This window comes from Cardiocondyla obscurior, linkage group LG23 (assembly GCF_019399895.1).
Source record: "Cardiocondyla obscurior isolate alpha-2009 linkage group LG23, Cobs3.1, whole genome shotgun sequence".
Lineage (NCBI taxonomy): Eukaryota > Metazoa > Arthropoda > Insecta > Hymenoptera > Formicidae > Cardiocondyla > Cardiocondyla obscurior.
The window spans coordinates 3289972-3311383 of NC_091886.1; the positions used below are offsets into that span (position 1 = coordinate 3289972).

General features: G+C 38.3%; 1 protein-coding gene across 2 annotated transcripts in view; it reads right to left on the minus strand.

Annotated features, from left to right (window-relative positions):
• Positions 1 to 21412, minus strand: part of Mmp2 (Matrix metalloproteinase 2) — a 141289-nt gene that overhangs the window by 112651 nt on the left and 7226 nt on the right. For both annotated transcript variants that reach the window (XM_070671353.1, XM_070671354.1), the window contains exon 2: positions 15434 to 16673. In XM_070671353.1, coding sequence (XP_070527454.1) covers positions 15434 to 15541 — 108 coding nt within the window. In that variant the 5' untranslated portion in view covers positions 15542 to 16673. The remainder of the gene's footprint in view (positions 1 to 15433; positions 16674 to 21412) is intronic.

The window sequence follows — 21412 nt, forward strand, 5'->3', positions numbered from 1 at the left end:
CATATTCGCGCGGACGCACAGCCGCCGCTCGAGTAACCGCGAACTGCGGCGATCGCGCGAGAAATTATTAAGATGTTTGAATTCATAATTGGAGAATTGAACTAATCACGCGTGATTTATAACGCAAGTAATACCGCAAGACGATAATTTTAGCGATTGCGCTTTTCTCCGGGGCTTCCAAGTTACGCGCGTGTATTCGAGAATTGAAACAACAGAGTTATTTATAACAGCGCCGCGAAAATCGTGGAAGATATAAAGTTACGAAGTAAAATTAAAAAAAAGTATATCCTATTTAAAAATTTCAATGAACTCATTGCATATTAAGTTTAAATTTAATTATTTAGCGTTCATCAAAGTAAAAAAGAGAGGTGGAGATACCGTAATAAATAATAATTTTCCAAAAAAAAAATAAGGGAGAAATAATGATGATAAAAGCGCGGCAAAATTTTGAGCTGCATACCAAGCTGCATAATTATTTATTAATTTCGTTTTACCAGCTGTATTATACGCGAGCTCGTAATTTGACATTGTCATTACTATGAAAACGTAATTTATCTCTCATGAGAATCGGGAGTGATTTGCAAAACGCGAAATTGTTCGATGGTGATTAATATCGAGAAATTCCTGACATTTTGCGCTCCGCTGCGCTCGCAGAACTTTACAAACGGACAAAAATCAAACGCACTAATTTTGTGTAATTGCGAGGCTATTTATTGTTACGGATAAATGCCCGTTTTTCGTGGAAAGTGCGCGTAGATATGTATTATCAGCGCTTGTCAGTCGCTGCGTATTTCAAACACGCGTGAAATATGATGCAGCCTCGAGGTTTCATTTTCCGCGGCACAGTCATCATTTTCAAAGAGCAAAAAAAAAGAAAAAAAAATAGGAGACGACGTCGGGAGTTCATTAATTAACCCGTCATTGTCGGTGCTTGAGAAAACTCACAAAAAAAAAATAATAATAAAAAAAAAGAGAGAAACGCCTGCTTGAAACGCGCACACATATTCTACGAGACGGTGACTGGAAGTCTTTCTACTAACGTAAGAAAGCTCCTCGTTCGAGGCGAACAACGGACCTCCTTGTGTTGGCGAAAAGCCGGCTCTTCGTACACTTTTAAAGGAACGCTCGTAAAAATCGCGCCTCGCTCGTACGATCTTACGGTTTACGCGGAAAAGAATAGAATAGGAGAGACCCCGAGCGAGATTCGACGCTAAGTGGGCCTCGAAGGCGTTCCCGAGGAACTTTTTAGTCAGGGACAAAACGCAGGAGTATATGAAATTAAGAGCGATGGGTGGGCACGACCTGAATTTGGCAGTCACTTCTCCGGCTGAACGACCCGATGGAAGTCCGAAAGCGAGATTGATGATTGAAGGGCCACTTGACCCCCGCGCGAACGTTTCTAACAAGTCGAGGGAATCTCGCCAAGGCAACCTCGTTTAAAGTTCCAAAATGCTCGGCGTTTGTCGCCTTCCCGCCTGAACCGCTGCCAGGAAAAGAGCCCACCTCTTCAGCGACCCTTCAAGCCCGCCGTTGCGACATTAATTTTCTTATTCGACGGAGGTGTCGCGTGAATCATCGATTTAGACGAAGGTTAGAGGAAATTAAACCGTTTCGCCGGTACGTCTTTACACAACGGGCGAGATGAATTTCTTTTTAGCTCGCAAGATTGATAACTCCCAACAACGTCAAACGAAATAGGAGAATTTAATACGAACAAGATTCAATGTTGAAGAATTTATTATCGTGTCGCAGGCAAACATCGGACGTCGCGTACTATCGCCCGTGCATTAAATTTTTTAACATATCAATAAGCTATTATAATACGTATATTAATATTCATCGTTATTAATATTCGGGAAGAAGAGTCAATTAGCATACAACGTTATATAATTATACCAGCGTATAATTAACTTTCAATTATTTAAATTTAAGATTAATAATAAATTAAAATAGATTACAACGTCGATTAATACTTCATAAAATATAAATTCTATAATTTCAAGGAACTTGAGAGAATTCATGGAAAATGTCGACTTCTCGACATCCGCTCGCAAATACTATAATCACTATAACGCAAGGTCTTCGTCCATCTAATTTTTTTTTTTTTTCTCTTTCCTTTTCTTTTTTGTGCAAATCGATGGCGGTTTATGTCCGTAATGAAATCGCCACGTAAAGCAGTGATGAAACCGCTCGCGTCAAAGATTTTTAGTAAATGCATCATCTATCTATCCGGGGAGGGTGGGAGAGATCGTTGCGGTTTGTTGTGAGTCAGCCTAAGAGGCTATTTGGGATCCCAAGGTAGTTTCGAACCAACTCGTCATTCAGCAAACCTGAATTCGCCAGTCATTGTGGTCGGCGCAGAAGTTAACCCGCGGAGGGAGGGGAAAGGGGGGAAGAAAAAAATGAATGAAATATGAAGGAAGAAATAAACGATTGCGGAAGTATCGATCCCCGGGTGCTGAGTCATCGTCGGAACGAACGCAAACCGCATTTGTAGGTAACAGCTCGGTATGCTGTGTCGTTTGCACGTGCTCGTATCCCGGCTTTTATCACTAACAAACGATCCGCCGGGCGCTGTCTATCGCGCGAAAAAGGGCTTGGAGGGACCGGGATTGGCCTGAGTGGCGTTTCCGAGTGCGGAAAGAAACAAGAGAGCTAGTAATTGAACAGGGCGACGACACGGCGCCAGGGATCCAGTGGCGTATCGAGATCGCGGCTAGTTCCGGTTAACTGTGAAACCGGTTAAGATTTTCATTGAAATTCACACGACGCAATCAAGACGCATTTGATGACTCAAAGACCGACCTTTTTCTTTTCTTTTCTTTTCTTTTTTCTTCTTTATTTAAATCACTATCTTTCAAACTTAGTTTTCTGACTTTAGAATTTGTTCTCCTACGATTTACTTTGCGAGTAGACTGAATCTTTCCTTTTTAATTTTCTAAAAAATTTTCCAAGCACAGCTCTTGAAACCGAAATTTAAATCTTCTTAATTAAAATTTCATTAACTGTAGAATTAATATTCTCTGGGTGGGAACCATTGTTAACCTTTCTCGTAATTGAGAGACGTTTATCAAGGCGTGATAACGAGCGCTATGCTTTATCGGCGTTTAATAATGAAAGTAGAAATCGACTGTTCTCCGAAACACAATGTCCAGCCTTCGCGCAGACATATTTCTTTGCCATTTCGCGAACAGAGCCCTACTGTCCGCCGTCCACGTGCGTATTAATGCATTTTCGATAATCCGAAAGTAACGCGGCTAACACGCGGCAATTTAAACGAATTCAGAGATCGAAGCGATTCATCATCGATCGATGCCGTTGCAACGGCATGCTTTTTTTTTTATCGCGTAATCGAAAATTATCTCGTACGCATCGCACTTTGATTTATCACCCAGTAAATGGACGACGATAAAACTCACGATTTTATTGCAATTACATCGTGTCATGGCACCGAGCCGATTAACTCCCGCGAATATATCCCGAGCATGTATTACAGCAGTAAAATTATTAAGTAACGACATGTCGAATGGATGAACGGATGTAATTCCAATCTGTCCGACAAATGAAAACTCCACGATTGTTCCGAACAAAATATAAAATATTAAAAAGCTTACGAACGGAATCTGATTATAGGCGTGACAAATTTAGAGTAACTTTATTCCCCTTCCTTTCCCTCTGCTGAATTAAAAATCGCGTTACCCAATTACATTTATCCAATTTTATCATTACTCGAGTTAAAAGCGACTTGAAAAGATCAGACTTCATCCGCGATGAAATGTTAATTTCACTTTTATATAATTGCATTTAAACTAGAATCTTTATTATTTTTACGGCGCGATTTAAATTATTAAATCATTAATGTCTCAAAATTATATTTACATAAATAAATAAATATTTAAAAGACAAAGAGGGAAAGGAAGGATACAAGGTTCTTTTTCCCGTTAGGAAATTACAAAGTTTCGACGGACAACCGTCGCAACTTCACCGGCGCTTTTTTGCAGCCAGCGCGAATAGTGCGATTCGGAATATCCATTGAAAAACTTTCGCAATAACAAAGACTAAGTTATTGGAAAATATTCGAAAGACTACCGAGTATAAAACCGCTACAACAGCGGCAACATAATGCGAGGTCAAAAGGGAGAAAAAGATTATGCCCCTATTGTATTATGGAACAAAAGTGGACGCGGAAGAAACATAATCGTAAAGAATAGTATAACAAATGAGACATAAAATACGAGAGCGATATTTCCTGATATCTCACAATTGTTGGAAAGGGAAAGAAATCTTACTTATTTGCAATACTCATTTGTGGCAAACATAAAAATATAAAAAAAAAAAAAAAATCTGAATAATTTTAGGAGAAAAATTACGGCGAGTCCAACTCGAACTTATTAAATATCTACAAATTTCTTAATTTTTTTTTAATTTAAAAACGTTATAGATCAAACGAATTTACGAAATGATAAAAATATGAACATTTAAACGCTTTTCTAATTAAAATTTATAAACGTGGGTAGCGTTGCAATTTAAGGAAAGATTTACGGTTAAAATACGATCGTCAAGGATGCAATACCGGAAGTCGAAGACAAACGAAGCACGCTTTGTGAAAATGACAGAGAGGCGATCGTCGAATCGACTCGCCTTCGCTCGCCTTCGACTTCAAGTTGCGAAATTACACAGTGATTAAAGATCGAGTGTCTAAGAAAGGTATACCAGGGTCCTTGCAAGGCTGTCACTGAGAAGTAACAAATGTTACGGAATACAACGAGCAATTCTAGAAAGATGAGATTTAAGATCGGAATAACGATACCACGACGTCGAAGGAATTTAATTTATTATTAAAAAAAAATTAAATAAAAAAAAGAAATAGAAAAATTGTGCAAAAAATATTAAGTAATATCGAGATTAATTAAAAACGAACGGCAAGAACGTCAAACGAGCGGATTATCGTTATTATGTTAATTTCACATATCCTGCGCGATCCTTCACGTTTCGGATACACGAGAACGAAACTTTCCTCGTTACATCATAATGTTACTGACTACACTGTCGCGCTATCGTATCACCGAAGTCGCCATGTACGTCTAATCTCGGATAATCAAAGACCCGGAGGCGTCTTGTCGTAGATTATCGAACGAGAGAAGAGCGAATGGAAAGTTTGCGCGAGAAGCACTTCGTCGAAACACACTTGAAATCGATTCCCACCGGTGAGAAACACGATGAGGACGAGATACTAGCGAATTCGCTGATTGAACACAGCCGATATTACGGCGGAACTTCCTTCCTCTGTTAGTCGACTTTCTTTCAAGAAACTTGTCCGATGCGAAATGTACACAAAATGTACTCTATGTCGGTATAATTTTGCACGTAATTTATTTCTTTACTCGCTGCATTTACGAATATCATACAAAAAAAAAAAAAAAAAGAAGTTCTTACTTTTCTTTATTTCGTGTTAATCTACTACGTGAAAGAAGATACATTTTTGCTACCACAGGAAATGCGTTGCATTATATCTTTTAGGGGATAAAAAAAAGAAACGTTAATGCTAAAACTAAAAACAGATAAAACGAAAGAAAAATAAAAAAAAAATTGATTCGAATAATTTACAGTTACTTTCGGAATCCTCGTTTTAGAAGCAATACCATGTAATATTGCTTATTACTTATCGTTATCTCCGCTTCTCAGAGACGCGGTTTTCCCAAGAAAAGGAAAAGGGAAATCCTAAACCGAGATCGTCCGGCGTTTACGTTCTACAAACGGGATAATTTCTTTACGTCAATGTGAATTACATAGCTCCAATAAACAATGACGTAGATGTAATGATTCACGGTAATCGCGGTTTGTAAAATTGCATGTGCAACACGTTGTAAACGCTACAGATAAAAAAAAAAGAAAAAAAAATTCCCAGGATAAAATAAAAAAAAAAAAACAGTCGCGTCGAAAATGTTACTTACTCAATAAACACATACATATAACGCCCACGAAATATCGGCATAAAAAAATACACGCAAAAAAAAGTTGCCACGTACGCAATAAATAAAGTTAAATGCCAGGAATCTGGACAAAGTGGTCCGAACAATTTTTGCATTTCGATATTAAAATTAACTATAAGACAACGCTCGATAATTCGGGATGCGTTTCGAGCATGCTCATCGCGAGTCGTTTTATCGTTTGTAAATATTTGTTAGCCAGAAACGGGATGGAGAGACGATGTAGGGTGTAACGGAGAAGCGAGGACGGCTACACCCTCAATTGCTCGACTGAAATTGATGGCGTCAGCTTCCCTCGCTTCCCTTGGAGCGTTTTGTTTGCCCCACATGCGCCACACACACAGGCAACCCGCGCATGTGTGTGCGCGCAAACTTGTGCGGATGCACGTGTACACACATCTGTGCAACGGCGCCAAGGAGGTCGTCGCTAAGGTGACGTCATCGGTTGCCAAAAATGACAGTTCCTTAAGACCCTTCCTCAGGATTACGTGAACTTTCGTCCCCCTCCCCCTCCTCCCTATCGATCTAACAAGATTGAATTTTCAACGAGGCAAGATTGAGAGACCTTACTTTTAATCCCACTTTACACATCCCGATCTCTAATATAAACCTTTTATTTTTTATTTCAAACGCAAATAAATGTAATATCGTATATTTTATAAAAACGCGCTTACAGGAATCCTCCGCGATCGCGTAATTACGACTGTATTTTAAATCCTTTTGGACTTTGCGCGACCATCGTGGTATATTAAAGCAATACGTCTCATCCTAATGAATCTTAAGAGAATGACTCATATTAAAATCGGCTTGCCGGCGATCAACTTATTATTAAACGTAAACAGAACTAAAAGGTCTGATCTCATTATAGATAATAAGCTCTCCGGAAGAACTGTAGTAAAAGAAAAAGCACGAACGCGCGATTCTGAAGCCAGAAAAGTGTCACGTACGGTAGAAAAAGCACGGGTGGGTGAATCATAATATTTTTCACAATGGCTATCGTAGAAACGACTTCTATCGCGGTCCAGAGGTTCCTTGTAACCATCTGTCTGCCTACCTATCCAAGAGTGACTAATGAGAACTCGTCGTTAATTGAGATATACAACGAGGCCAGCTGTGCTATCAAGGGTAACCGTCATTTTTTTACGGGTTGTCTCCACAATTGCTAGGATAATTGTCAGGAACGTTTAAGACAGTTTTTTTTTTTAGAAACTCAAGCCAACTTGGCATTTACCGAAATTGCCCGCGTTTTAGTAAAATAGTGCCGTTCTCGGATAATTAATTCGTCTAATTGAAATGTTTCATTCCATTTTATTTAATTTAATTTTTTTTATTTTCAAGATGATTATGACATTTGGCTTTAACTTAAAAAAGTTTCACATTAAATAACGATATTTGAATAGATTATGACAAACAATAATTTTATTTCTTTAGTATTATACTAAAGTAATATCTTTCAGTCTGGCGCCTTAGATTTATAAAATCGTCAAATTATTATTGGTCTTACGGAGCAATAACCCGATTGTGCATGGCCTTTGACTCTGTAGTGCAGTACCGTTTGAGGGCACGATCGAGGAGAACGTTGGCACGATCTATCGATGGGTGGGGTTGTTCGTTGCCGACGACGTTTGCCACATGTGTTGCTAATTACGGCGTGCCGGTCTCGTCGCGAGGAATTGACGGCGGCTTCGTAAGCAATGCGAGTCACGCCCGTGCACGCATCGCGATCTTACGCACGATCAGTTCGCGATCGAGGGAAAGAAGAAACGCTTAGAAAAATGCGGCGGGAATCCCGTGAGAATCCCCATAAAATCGTACGGAGAAAATGCACGACAACATAAAGTAAAAGAAAAAATTTTTTTCTTCATCCGCGACACTTTAATAAAGTGTACGTCTTAACGATTCGAGAATCGCGTAGAAATAAAATTGTGCGGGAAAAAAATGCCACGTACGAAGGCTCGGAAGTCTTCGAATTTAGGGATTTTCGACGTTTTAAGGAACAATTATTAAAATTCACAAAGGACATGGTCATTTTCGTAATTGCATCGCATGGCGCCGACTATAAATTCTCGCATGCGAACACGCATCGCAACGACGAGAGAAAATTATATCAACTAGTCAGGCTCGGGAGCTTGTAATTGCAATGAGCTTCATTTAACACTTTTTTTTTCCCCCTCCGCGAACTCCAACTGATTAATTTTACAAGAATAATTTTTATAACAATTAATCGCGTAACAAAATTAGTCGTTAAAGTATGAAAAAGACGTCAAAACCAATTTACGCACCGAGAGGTCTCTCATAAATTATACATCGCCGGTTTAGATTTCGATTCGAGAATAAGATTTTCATTCCGAATATAATCGCGCATTTAAAAATTAAAAGACAAAAAAAAATTAATTACTTTTCCGCGTTTATTCGTCGCGAGTCTATTCCAGAAAAATTTTCATCTTGACCAAAAGGACCGAAGCAAAATAAATCGTAGTTTTGAAATAACTCTGGAAAAACTGAACCGCGAGGAAAAATAACAGATATTATTTGAAGCATGAATCCACATGGAAAGTTAATTAAATGCCGCGGCAATTAAATAGACAGTCAGCTCCGTAACAGTACCCTGGCAAAGGTTCGTCGTGACAAACTCGTCGTCGCGTTGTACGTTGAATCGTTCGCAGCGTGTATCAGCTGCGGAACTTCTTTTTTTATATTTTTTTTTTTTCCTCTCTTCGCCTGAGAATCGAGCGAGTGAACGGAGCACACATACACGCGTACACGTGCACTCTTGATTGGCGTCTAGACGTGCGTGAGTGCAATACGCGTGGGCGTTAATGGCGCTAACTTTTTTTCCCTTTTTCCGCGAAGCCGAAGTCGAGACCCTTCGACGAGTGATTATGATTAAATATCATCGACGACCCGCGACGAGACGTAGCGATATGCGCCGCACGCACTCATACGCGCGTACACGACGCGATATACGCACACGTACGCAAAAAGGTCTGCGTACATACGCGCTGACCGGCGCTTCCTGCAGTTAACGACCTCGATCGCATATAAATGCCCGGCTTAATCGTTTCGAAGTAAGACCGAAGGCCCCCAGCGTTTGATAAAGTACACGCTCGAGAGCGACGAAGCCGACGACGTGGCTTAGACCCAAAAAGAGAGAAAAAAAGGGAAGGAAAAAAAAAAAAAAAAAAAAAAAGATTCGCTGAAGAGTAGCAATATGTCAATATCGCGGAATTGGAACAGTCGATATCTTGAAAGTAGAAATGTCATATATCATTGAGAACGTGCTTTTTCTTTATTCGCGGTGACGCAGATAGGTAGCAAACACCGCAACGAAGCCAATAGGTATATTTAAAAACGGTAAAATGTATTAACACACGCACCGTGGGGTATATACGCATTATGATACGGGTAATATGTTCTACTGCAATGCTACTATAATTGCGCTGGAATATTAATCCAAGTTAAATATTAAAATGGTTTATACACGTAATACGGTATCTTTTACTGTGCGCTTTAATCATTATTTGATTCAGCTTTCTTCAATTACTCGAACGCTTTTAATCATCAGAACGTTAAACTAATTTAGCGATATTCTCTCTCAAAAATAACAATATAACTAGACGTAACGATCAAATAAAAAAGCAGCGCATTACAAAATGCAGCGTTTAAGTAAAAATATAACTTTTATTATAGCTTATAAATTATATGCCGCGAATTGCGTTTAAGTCTTCTCGAGGGAATAAAAATGTACTTCGATTTTGTTAAAAATATTTATCGACAAGATTTAATTTGCGATAAATTGCGAATTTTTATATTTATGCAAAATGCGATGTTTTTCCAGCAATTTTAGGAGAAACCTATACCTCGTTAACTATACGTTGCTACGATGAAGGGTCTCTAATAATTTGAACGCTAGGGGTAAGAGAAATGTCATCCTCTTCCACGGTACGAAAATGCTTTCAGCATGATTAATGGCGACAAAATCATCGATTAATCCTCCCCGATATCGCGCCTCAGAAATCTTGTGTATATTCAATCATAGCCTTAGCTCAATCGCGATTTCCCTCGATAATAACCCTCAAAATATTAAAACAATGATAATCTTATTATACATCTCTAACCGTCAATCATAATATATTTTAATTGTCGCCTAAATTAATAAAAAAAAAAAACCTAGTAACATTTTTAGTTCAAAAAAAAAATATATATATAATAATTAGACCAACTATTAACATTTATTCAAGTAAAATAAATTGTCTAAATTACGGAATAAAAATAAATCGTTAAAAATTAATTCTAATCGGAATAGAAATTAATTATTGGCATAATACCGTACAGTTAACTACAACATTGTACAAATATCTTATCAAGTGTGCCATTCATTTAATAATTATGCCATTTGCAGGCAGAGATGAGTTTGAACATATACCGTACGTTTACAAATGACTATTGCGCCGGAAATTTAGTTATCCAAACACGAAGATCGCGTTTATACGTAAATGTGAGCCGAGAGTCGGAAATAAGGATATTTAGTGCTAAATGAATAGTGCAAGTATGATCCACGAGCTCGGAGAGCATTCTCACCGTGCAGAGTTAACGTTAAATACAAACTGATTTAAAGGCGCGTTAATAAAATATCGCGCGGATAACCGTCGGGGTGAATTAGACGCGCGTACGTTTTCATGGGTATTATCGATGCTCCGTATCACCCTCGAAACATCCCTCGAAACGAGGGTGAATTCTCGCGGAGGTAGACGCACGAGAACAGGCGACTGGAAATGGTTTTCATGTTCGCTCGCAGGGGGAGGGAAGGAAGATACGAGGCGCAGGCGTCGCGACGCTTCGAGTATACGCGTGCAGCACACGCGTGTTGTAGTCGATAAGCTAAAGCGACTTTCGGGATCGACCGTCAGCGGCTCTTAGTCATCCACCTCGTGTCTGCACGACATATAGAGGTACGTAGACGAGCGATATAGCACGAATAGAAACAGGGCGGTAGTCACCCACGACGCACGTACGCACGCACGAAACGTACAATAACGAGGCGAAACGAGGGAGTCGTTTGCTAATTCCGAGCACGTCTCCGTGAAGCACAAGTCGCGTGATACGCGAGGCTCAAACGCTGAAATCTTTACCTGTTAGATAATGAACGAGATCTGAATTTCTCCCTTTTACCGACTTTACGTCAAATAAATATGTGAATTATTCGAATGAGAGAGAGTTCGGTTAAAATTTTAACGAAATATATAAAAAAAAAAAAAAATATATATTATATATATCCAGATGATGCCAAAGTGTTAGTTAAATAATAAAGTTAAATAAAATAAACGCATTTTTTTAAGGAAACTAACTGAATTATTTTTAAAAATTGTCTTCTGGAAAAAATAAGTTTAATGCAGGTTCGGATTAATCATTCAACTTAGATTGGGGTTGTAATCTTAGAGTCGTACATTACAAGAATTCTAAATACTTTTTATTTTAATATTCTTAAGGTATGATCGAATCAGAGATTGCGTCGGAGTTCTTAATATTTCGTAAAGAGTAAGGGAGGGAAAATCTGCATTACCACCGTTAAGCTCGGTTCTGTATAGCGCGATGCACACGGAGATTCTCTGCAATCTCAGCGCCGGATTTACTCATCATTCCCTCGTTTGCATATTTATGTTTGCCGATCGTCGACGAAGGTACACGCGTGATTATGGTGTTTGCGTAAGTAAATCTACAAATCGCGTACATTTCGCGAACTTTCCGTAATTATTCGCGCGCAAGTTATGCCCGACGGTTAATTCCGACTTCCATTCACATTCATCCACGGTCCGAAGAAGTTTCCGCAGAAGCCTCCGAGGAAACTAACTGACGGATGTGAATGCGTCTCGCGAAACGTAGTCGGATGCTTCTTGCGAGCGAAGCTGCATCGCGAATCAAGTTGAGAAAAGACCCGGCGGTTTTTAGCTGTCGAAATATTGAAAAGTTTATGCCGTTTGTTTAAATTAAACTTGACGATCGTCGATGTGCTTCGCGAAAAAAAGTAAGTTCTTAATTTTTTTAAACAGTTAAAATTTGAACTAATTTAGGGAGGAACAAAAAAACAAAAATTTTTATACCGTTCATTAAAATTTCTGTGGCAAAATTAGAACTTTTAATTTTTCGCGTTTAAAATGTAGTTAAAAAATGTAAAACATAATTAGTAAAATAAAAAGTAAAAAAATTAAAATAGTATAATTAAGTAGTTAGGCTGTTACAAATAACTTCGTTAATTGTTCATGCTAAACGTGTACGTCGGCGCGATACAAAACGTTGCAATTTAAACGTCAAGGATTAAATATAATCCCGACTGTTGAATAACCACGCGATTGATCATTTTGTCAAGCGGATTTCGTCGCGGCCGGGCGGTAGAAAAACAAAACGACAGCGGCCGCGGTCTCTGTGTTCTAACTGCATTCTAACTGCAGCGCTTGCAATTGCGAAAGAGAGGATGAAATAGAGAAGCAAACTGACGTTCCACAAAACGTATAATAAACGGTGACCTCGACAGTGGAAATTAATATATGGGCACGGCTAAAAGGAAATTCTACATGGAAATTCTAAGGATAATAGGAAAGTTAATGTGTGTCGCCGGGAGAGAGCAGAAACGCAACGGAAAATGAAACGCCGCGTGCATCCGAATGGCGACGAGCATTGCTCTTAATAAAGTGCGAACAAACGGAGGCCGTAACTCATACGGCCGTAACTCAAAACTCTGATGCGTATATTAATTAAGAGATTTCAAAAGATTATAATTTTTAAGTATTGTTCTTTAAACCGGTAAATTAAAATATATGCGCCAAACGTTAAATCACGAATAATATTAAATCAGTTGAAGAAATAAAGTAGCAAAAATAAATAAGAAATCGGAAGTAAATTTAAAAGAAAATTGGAATATCAATAAATTACTTGGGTACACCTGAATCTCTATACGATAAATCCGACGAGAATTTCGAACTTAGATTTAAAGGCTATTCTTGTAACAAAACGCTCAATCGTTCGAGGAAACAAAGGAAAATCTCTGTTTAAGTTACATTTCTTTCCCAATGGAATTTGCTGCGAAAGCAAATCCCGAAAGTTCCGCTCCGAAAATTTCACGGTGGCCGTGGGGACCCGGATCTGTTTCGTCATTTCGATAGCATCGACTCGCGGGGGGTAGTGAAAATGCGTCGCGGAAAAGAAAGAATTTGCGACGCGCGAGCGTTAGTAGAAATGCATTTTATCTTACCGCTCCTGCCGGAGAATGCAAACGAAATGCAGTAAGTGAATGCAAAAGCAACACGATTTGTCGAGCGAATCAGCCGAATAGAAATATACTCTTTTTATCCTTTCCTTTTTCCTTCCGCCCGAGCTGCAGCGGCAAAAGATACACCCTGTTTCCACGATCGGAAAGGAAGGTCGGAATTATTCCCGATAGCGCTCTCGATACGGTCTCGTCTCTTTTCCTTCCTGACGCGAAACTACATACGAGTCTCTGACTGTATCAAGTTGCGAAGGCCGACAAATAGCTTTCAAAAAAATTAGATTCGCGGATGCTGATCGATGACGGGACGCGCGCTCTAGAAAAGTTTGTTTTGCTATGCACTTAAATTACGCCTGAGTATCCGGAATACTTTTAAAATCATCCCATTTAGCAAACACGACTCGGGCGGGCGTAATGAATCCGATTACGTCCGTAACGTGGCAAATTATTTCACATATTAAATTGAATTAATGTCATAGTCAATCAAGGTATTATAATAAATAAAAAAAAAAGAGAGGGAGAAAGAGAGAAAGAAAAGGAGATACAAAATCAGACACTTTAACCGCGGCAGCAACTACTAGACGATATACAGAAATATCCTTACGAGATATCTCGAAAAGTTATATAGAAACAATTGAAGACATAATAAACGTATCATGTACTGTGTTCGTCGGAAATGCACCAAATGTATAACGTATCCAATAGCGGAAATGCATTTTCTCAACTAACATTCTCAAAAACAAACGCGTTACGAGACGTTAAGAGAAAAATCTACAACGTGCACGTATTTTCCATAAACATTTTTTTACATTCAATCTACTACGAGAACTTGTACTTTTTTTTATTGAAATCATAACATCGTAACGTTAATCGAGTTATTATTTTTATTCTTGCACGAGGGAAATGGTTTATCGTCGAGTCTTGTTAAAAAATTACGTTTATCTGTTTGAGTCTATATAGCGAAAAAAACAAAATTCTTTTCTAATACAAAGCATAAAAGTATAAAGTTAATTTTAACATAAAATACAATAATTTTTTTTCTGTGAATTTGACCCAAGCGGGCTGTACGTTTAATTAGTAATTCTCTTTAATTTCAGGACAGTTTTTAAATAATAGAATATAATAAATTTGTTAATCAAATATAAAAAAGAGCCGCGTCGGTAGCGCGAGGAGATAAGATTTTTAGTTACTAAATGTAGTCGCGGTGGAATTAATGATACTGTGCGTACATTGCGTTCCGCGGCATTAACTTTTTCCGTTGGTTTCGTGCACGGCTTTATTGCGTTATTAATGACTGGTAAAAGAACGAGGGTAGCAACAAACTGGCTACGTAACAACTTTATAGTCTCCATTTTGCAAAAAAAAAAAAGAAAAAAAAAAAGGAAAAAAAGAGATATATTTTCAAGGATTCGCTTCACATATTACTAATGAAAGTCGTAGATTTGTTAACTTGATTGATGTTTCTCGTTGAATGTACGTGATCGTCTGCACCTGTGTTCGTGACAATTATCCCCGTTAATTATCAAATTCCATTTGGCTGTACACGAGAAGCGAGAAACGTATGAATTTACAGTCGCGCAACCGGCCAATAGAGAGAATTCATTACGTCGAGAATTTTTGCGCCGGAGCAAAGGACTACGCAGCAGGACTTACAATGTCGCGGCAAGTTAACACAGGTCCGCAAAAGTAGCGAGAATTAATTGCACCCTGTGATACTTTAAGGTCTTAATACCGCGCAATTTTTTTTTTTTTTTTTTTACAAAAGCGGAGAGGATAGTAGTTTTTCCAGTCTCTCTCTCTCCCTCTTCTTTTTAAACTGCTTAATGTAATTTACGTAACTTCTCTGAAGCTCGAGCACGATTATAATTCAACTTGGAATTGTATTAATTCAGTTCTCTTTTTATTTCATAATGAAAAATCTTTGTGACTTTTGATATTTTTTTTCGCGAAATATATTTCGAGTTATTTATTATAAGGCGATGATAGTCCTGTTTACCGATAACGCTGCGATTTTGTCGGGGAACTGTAATAGTATACGTGAAATACATAAAGAACAACGTTATTAAATATTATCACACGTGCATCGCCGGGCGGTAAAGACACATCTTGTCCATCACATCTCCTTTCTTTCTTTCTTTCTCCTCTCAATGTAGATGATAATAATAAAATATCCACTCACCACTTTGTCGTCCGCGTAAATGATCGAAGATCCCGGCGCTCCGTTGACGAGCACAGCGAGAAAGACGGCGACGGCTACGTGGCGTATCATCTTCACGACGAAGCACATCTGTCCAGCTTCTCGAAGATCACCAACACGATTTGCTACACTCGCGAGAGAGACCGGTACTCTCTATGATCGCGGAAAAGTTTCACGCAAACTCAATAACGATAAACCGCACTATATCGAAGTCGAACTTCCCCCCCGGGATCACACACCGCTATCGGCTATCGACATCTCTTCAAATCCCTTCGGAAAATTCGTGGAATATTCGTACGAAGATAAGAATTCCGCCGGCGATGTCGAGTTTCCTGGAGGTAGCCAAGGCGCACGTAGCAGAAAAGATCGAGTTTCAATTCGTCGATCTATCAGATTTTATATATATAATTTTTTCCCTTCGTGATTTTCACAAAATGTCGACGCGATCGAATTAAAGAATCCACGGAACGAATCGAAGTCTCTTCGAGACGGTTGAAGCGCGGCGTAATTCGAGTAAAAAGTCTCACCAAATAATATCTCAGTCGTACAGGAATCGTTAGATCCTGATCTCCTCGAAATGTTCACAAAGTGCCAATTATCTAGAATATTAATATCCGTTGATCGTATCTTCTCGAGTGTACGCACATATCGCTACGGTTACTTGTCGATTGCACACGAGCCAAATTATGTTTCAATAATAGACGCCGCGCCGCGTAATCCGCTCAAAGGACTTGCAAAATAATTCACGACGGCGAAACGACCCGTCGCGATCGATATATTCGTGTTTTCTCGAATGATTGCCCGCCAGACCAGTGTTCATCGATAAATGATTAGGTTTCGCGATTAGAATGCCGGATCGACGATTAGGATGCTCGCGTGACTGAACATCGTTTATGTTTAACGTCCACGTCTTCAATGACGACTTTAGCGGTTTTTCCCCCTCACTATACGGTCGTTCCCTTCCACCGGCGAGTGCTTCTTCTGCCTTCCTTTTTTTTTTTTCCTCTCTTTTTTTCCCCACTTCTGCTGTGTCTTCCGCTTCGTACGTGTCAGCTAGCCGCAATTATGATAATTAATAAATGCTTTTTCCTTTTCGCGAATCGACCAACTTTTGTCAACTTATTAGTCTTGTGCCGCCCGCGGCGATGATGACGGTGGCAACGATTCGCGGCTTCGTACTTTCCTCCAAATTCGGGCCTGCCAGCGGCTGCCATCCGCCGACCTGATAACAAAAATTATAAAGAAAATTATTGCGGATCACTTTCATTACAATATTACGCTTGTAACCATAATTTACTTAACTCTTTAACTTTTTTTATTCTAAATAATCCGTCCGCGTGTTTATGATATTAATTTAAAGTTTTCCGCAAAGCGCTTCTCGTTCGGTAAATTAAATCCCGTATATAACTTGGAGGAATAAAGTCCGAGAGGACCTACTAATTTACCTACAAAATTTACTGACTTAAATAGCACGGTAATAAGATCCCGAATTAAAATTTTATGGAAACCATAGGATCGGATTTGATTAAAAGATGGGATAAATGTTAAACGCGAGGCATTATAGAGATAGTATCATTGTTACACGATGAAGAGAAAATAAAAAGAATCTCGGGGTACGAATCGAGATTCAGCCTCAATGGAAACTGTCTGAAGGGATGTGGGGGCCAAAAAAATATGCAAACTTCATCGGACCTTTTAGTTCCGAGTACGGTTCCAGAAGAACTATTGGACGATTCGCGCGAAACAGTGCTCTTTTGTATTCGGTAGATAAACGAGATTGCCAGACTTAATGGTCCCGAAGAGCCCAGATTTCTCGTCATCTTTGTAAAATATCAAAAGAACCGGGAGAGAAAGACGAAGATCAAGCTTGAATATCAGCCAAGTGAGAGTCATCCGAAAAAGAATATCACGGATTTATATATGAATCAGAAATTCCGTGACGCATGCATGAAAGTTAATCGATGTCGCAAAGTCGCAATGCATGTACGAGATATTTCGAAAGTTATAATTTAAATTGCGGATGCAAGATAAATTATTTTCAATTGAAGCAATAAATATAAAAGAAATATAATTAGATTTCGATGACGAAAGAGTTCCACGTTTTGGAATTTCACGTTTACATATTTTGGAGAACAGTAAAATTGTGACATTGTCACGCTATGCATTCGAGAATAAGCTGAGCAGCCCTCTTGAAGAGGATATTAAGAAAACGTTAAGATAAATAACAAATTAGTTTAAAGAACATAATTACATCTCTCCCTCGGATTAAAGTTGCGCGTACGCTTGATGAGAATTTCGTTTGGTTCATTTCATTTAATGTGCCTTCGTGGTTAATTCCAGTGCACTTTAGGCTGATTACTTAGCTTACGTTCAAATTAAAATTTAATCTTAACTTTAAATTTTACAATTTTGATTATTTAATGCTAGATGCAAAGAAATTAAGAAAATTCATAAAACTGCCTTTTTTTTTCTTTTTTTCTTTTCTTTTTTTTACAAAATTACATTCGTCGTGGATTCTCGCGACACAAATTTATATCGATTACTGAATTGTAACGCACGATTCTCATTCACGCGATAATATACATACGATAAATAGGCCGTTAACGTGTTAAAGCGCGAAAGTTCACGCGAGTTATCTTACGAAGGACGCGAAAACGCAAAAGACGAAGCCAAGCCGGATCAAGAAATAAAGCAGAAAAAGATCGTGATCGTCGATGAGTAGAAAAATGCCGGGAACGAGGACGTGAGATAAAGGAAAGCCGATTGGAATGGCGACCGGAAACCGGAAGAAGATCACACGCGGAGCCGAAAGAACGAGAGGATCGTTATCGCCGGGAACGTGCCAACGCGAGCTGGCTGACCTCGTTTCGTCGTCATGTCTCGATAATCGCCGGCATTCTTCACCGACTGCCTGCCTTCCCTGTCTGTGACATGTTCGCCATTTTCATCTTATGTCTCTAACCAATTTTTCTCCGCGACTCGATTATCCGACAAAATAAATAAGTTCTACGCGATCAGACTTGAGCAAGACCGTTCAACACTTCCGCGATCTAGCGAGAAACCGCAAAATTCTAAATATATTTCCGATTAAGTATAAAGATTGTACAAAATGTACAATTCTATTTAAAAAAAAAAGACAAAAGACCTATTTTCTTAAAAAAAGACTAAAAATTAATTGGCTAGTTAGAGAATATTAAAATTAATAACACAAATATTTTAAGAGCTCGAGAATACGAATATTATTCTTTAGTCGGGACTTTGAAGGTAATTTCTGTAAAATAGATTTTCTAAATTGCATTAAAGACAGGTAGAACGCAATTGAATGGACTGCGCAATCTTCTTATCAGGGCATTGACGCGAGTCTTTCTTTCTTTCTTTCTTTCCATGGTAAACATAAGAGATAGAAGACCGCGAGGACAAGAAAAGAAAGAAACTCGGCCAAAGACCCTGATAAGATGCATCAAAGCAATTTTTATTCGAGCAATCTCTTTCGATCGTCAAAACTAGATTCCCACTTAAACAATTTTACTTAAAATCACAAATTATTTAAGACAATTCCAAATAATTTTAAAAAAAGAAACCAGCTTATTCGACTAAACCTATTGACTTGAATAAAATTTTAAAAAGTAAAAAATAATATTAAAACAATCATATTTTAGCATAAAATCGATTACGCGTAAAGAATAAGAAGCAAATTAATATACTGACTCCAGGGATACGCTCACTTTGACGTAGATTAAGAAAAAAAAAACCGCGCAATTAATTAAGAGGGAATTATTTCGTGGAAACAAATAACATTTGTGTAATTACTTATAACTAAGTTTAAGCGAGAATACACGATAAAAAGCAGCGAAGTCGCGAGACGAAATACAACAGCGATAACGCATTATACGTACATACATGCACAACGCCACATAACACTATTATCGGTAGATATTAAACGTCTTTTTAGTTTCGCACACGAAGGAAGTTTTTAAATGCTCGCTCTCGTAATCTATTGACCAAATAAATTACACCGTCGTGTAGATCCAACGCATCTTCTCAATTCGCTCTCGTATCTGACTAACCAGGCAAAAATCTGTGCAGTTAAAACCGCGTGTTCCAGAATTTCTTGTTTTCAAAAAAAAAAAAAAGAAAAAAAGAGAGAAAAAGAAAAACGCTGTCAGTAAAAGAAAGAATAAGAGAAAGAAAGAGAGAAAATCGGCCATGATGCTTCTACTACCCACTCGTGCGGATATTTTCTGAATCGTATAAAGGTCTTTCCCTCTTATCTTCGCATTCAACGCTTTGCAATGCCGCTCGACAATCATATTTCAAAACGTGTATCGAAATTATATCTGAAGGACTTGGCAAATATAGAAATTTTATGCAGCTTCCACGCGACTGCCTACGTCAATTTATTCTTCTTATTTCAATCAGGCAATTATAAAACATTTTTATCAGACGAAGGCGGTGTTATATACGTTTCCTTACATTTTTATACCCGTGATATCTACGTTCATTCGTCTGTTTCTATGTTTGAAATTAAATTATATATTTTTCAAATAATATTTTACGTATCATCAAACATTTGCATTCTTAAGGGAAAGATAGAGCATACTTCGGGGAGAACATACGCGAAGCTATGTAGTACAGTGGTATATTATAGATCGCGAGTTCTCCTAACCGAGCCATCTATCTGCCTGCATTAAAGTTGTACTCGTTTCTTGAACCTAGACCGTGAAATATATCGCGCGCACCTTGCGGCATGAATCAACCTGGCCGGCACTCAGGGGGTTTTCCGGAGCGCGGACTAGCGCAAATAATTCACTCCGTATGCTAATCGCGTCTAAATCGGTACATCGATGACTCGCTCCGGCACGCTGCGTAGAACTCGTAAGGTATCAAAACTGTATCGAAGACAATGTTGCGTTGCAGCGTGACTTATTGTTAATAACGAATTTCTATCGTTTGACTTTGGAAGTTTCTCTTTTCCACTTACGTCGCGCATCAATGTAATACCTAGCAATACCTATTTGCTCATTCAGAACTTAATTACGTTTCAATAATTAAACGTTATTTATTAACTGATTTTGTAAACCTAGCTTTAAATAATTTTACCGATAATTAAGTTTGCACGCGTTCCCCTCTCCCTCCCCCCACCCGAGTCTTTAATTAATTACGCTAAGTAGCTTTGGAATCACGTTTAAGATTGGAATTCTATTAAAAGGGAAATAACTAAACAAATTAAAAATTAACTACGGAGCAAGACTTCACAGTTCCCGTTTGTGTTTCTAAAATTTAAATAATCCGATGCGCTCGTTTAATTTGCAATGATTATTGATTCTCTGTATTAAAATGTGTACATCTGTTTGCCTTTAAAATCGAATATAGTTTCAGAAATACTTGACAGAATTATAGACAGATTTTCATATATATTTTTCGTGTTATATTAAATTTTTTTCTTCTTTTTTTTTTTTAATAAATTTTCCTTCACTACGCATTGACAGAAATTCTATTTCGCGTTTGAAAATTTCGTTGCCTACTTTTTTTTTTTTGCAAATATTGATTTGAACTAAATTCTTGTCATCGGTAAACTGTTTTTATTTGGGGGAAGCTAAGCTTTGGTTTTGGCTGGCAATTTTAAAACGTGACATGGCACAGTTCGCAACATGTCCTCTGTCTGAAAAAAGTTTGATCCCAAATTCAAGCGTCGCCGCATCGTGCGCTTCCGCTCGCACACACATCGCCGTTATACACCAAAAAAAAAAAAAAGAAAAAAAAAATCCAGCATGTATCGTTCCTCGTTTCCGTTCCCTTCTCCTCTCCCACGCGTTTAGACATGCGTTTATACATGCGCACATTTATATGCGCACTATTTTTGTATCCCTCATCATTATTCGACTCGATATAAAGATTACCGTTATTCTCGATCACGAAATTTACCGCTACACATATAATCCCTTTATGAAAATGTCTATT